Consider the following 1,478-nt stretch of genomic DNA (forward strand, 5'->3'; position numbering starts at 1 on the left):
ATGGAACCAGTGGCAAAGAAGATCTTTAAAGGAGTTTTAGTAGCTGAACTCTTGGGCGTTTTTGGAGCATATTTTTTATTTAATAAGATGAACACAAGCCAAGATTTCAGGCAAATGATGAGCAAGAAATTTCCCTTCATCTTGGAAGTTTATTACAAATCCATTGAACAGTCTGGAATGTATGGAGTCAGAGAGCAAGATCAAGAAAAATGGTTGAATAGCAAAAATTAGGACCAGTCATCGCGTTCAGCCTCCGATCTAAGCTGTTTCTGACCTTTGTGGGGGAAAAGAAAGATGAGCACACCATATTGTGGACTCTTGGCCCCACAGAAGAAAACAGAAACTTCTGGTCTGCCATGGCTCACAGTCATTTCCCATCTATTATGCAAATCACTGCTTTTGTTTGTTGCTTTCCTTTGCATTTATTGTTAAAGATTACTGTTTAACAAATAAAAGACTAGGAGAAGAAAGGAAAAAAAATAGTTGATAAGACTTTAATTTTCTATTTGTGGTGCTGAGTTTCAACATATGAGAATTAAGGTAAGTTTTACCACTGCTTTCTTGTGATCAAGTCTCAATTCTGACTGCTTTTTAGTATTGTTTTTCTTACACACTGCAAACAACTTTAGGAAAGCTGTATTAAAAAAAAAACTTTCCCTATTTTTGTGGAGCATTTGAAATGTTAAAGGTACATGAAAAAATATATATGAAAAGTTTTTTCATAGATAAGGCTATCCAAAGTCAATGTCTTAGGTAATAGACTCAGAATCTCAAAGGACTGCCCAATAGTAAAAGTAAGAAATTTATGAATAAGTATGAAAGAAAGACCATGTGAGTGGGGTTGGGGCAGAAGGAGAGAGGGAATCTCAAGCTGACTCCCCCCTGAGCATGGAGCCCAGTGTAGGGCTCTGTCTCACGACCCTGAGATCATAGCCTGAGCCAAAATCAAGAGTCAGATGCTTAACCAGCTGAACCGTCCAGGTGCCCTATCAAATTATTGTAATTTAAAATATATTATTATATAAAAAGTTAAACTGACTCAACCTTCCATCTCTACCATCCAATGAAATCATTCTTGTCAATATCATCAAGCCTTCAGCTTCCCAATTCTACTGATCTATTACTCAGTCCTTTTATTTTATTTTTTATTATTTGATTTCTTTTATTTGAATTCAATTAGCCTACATACAGTACATCATTAGTTTCAGATGTAGCGTTCAATAATTCATTAACTGCGAATTAAACCCAGTGCTCATCACATCACTTGCTCCTTAATGCCCATCACCCAATTACCCGATCCCCCAAACCACTTCCCTTCTGGGAACCCTCAGTTTGCTTCCTATAGTGAAGGGTTTCTCATGGTTTTTCTCCTTCTCTGATGACTTACCTTTCAGTTTTCCCTCCCTTCCCCTATGATCCTCTGTGCTGTTTCTTATATTCCTCATATGAGTGAAACCGTGTAATAATTGTCTTTTTCT

General features: G+C 36.9%; 1 protein-coding gene across 1 annotated transcript; it reads left to right on the forward strand.

Annotated features, from left to right (window-relative positions):
- On the forward strand, positions 1 to 259 carry LOC125095258 (protein CEBPZOS-like). The gene has a single exon (XM_047721464.1). It carries the CDS (start codon positions 1 to 3, stop codon positions 229 to 231), a length of 231 nt encoding a protein of 76 aa, XP_047577420.1. The 3' UTR covers positions 232 to 259.
- The last annotated feature ends 1,219 nt before the right edge of the window (positions 260 to 1,478 follow it).

The sequence above is a fragment of the Lutra lutra genome, chromosome 3 (assembly GCF_902655055.1).
Source record: "Lutra lutra chromosome 3, mLutLut1.2, whole genome shotgun sequence".
Lineage (NCBI taxonomy): Eukaryota > Metazoa > Chordata > Mammalia > Carnivora > Mustelidae > Lutra > Lutra lutra.

Excerpts from the sequence above, each read along its gene's own strand:
- LOC125095258 (XM_047721464.1), top strand. The coding sequence starts at position 1 with ATGGAACCAGTGGCAAAGAAGATCTTTAAAGGAGTTTTAGTAGCTGAA.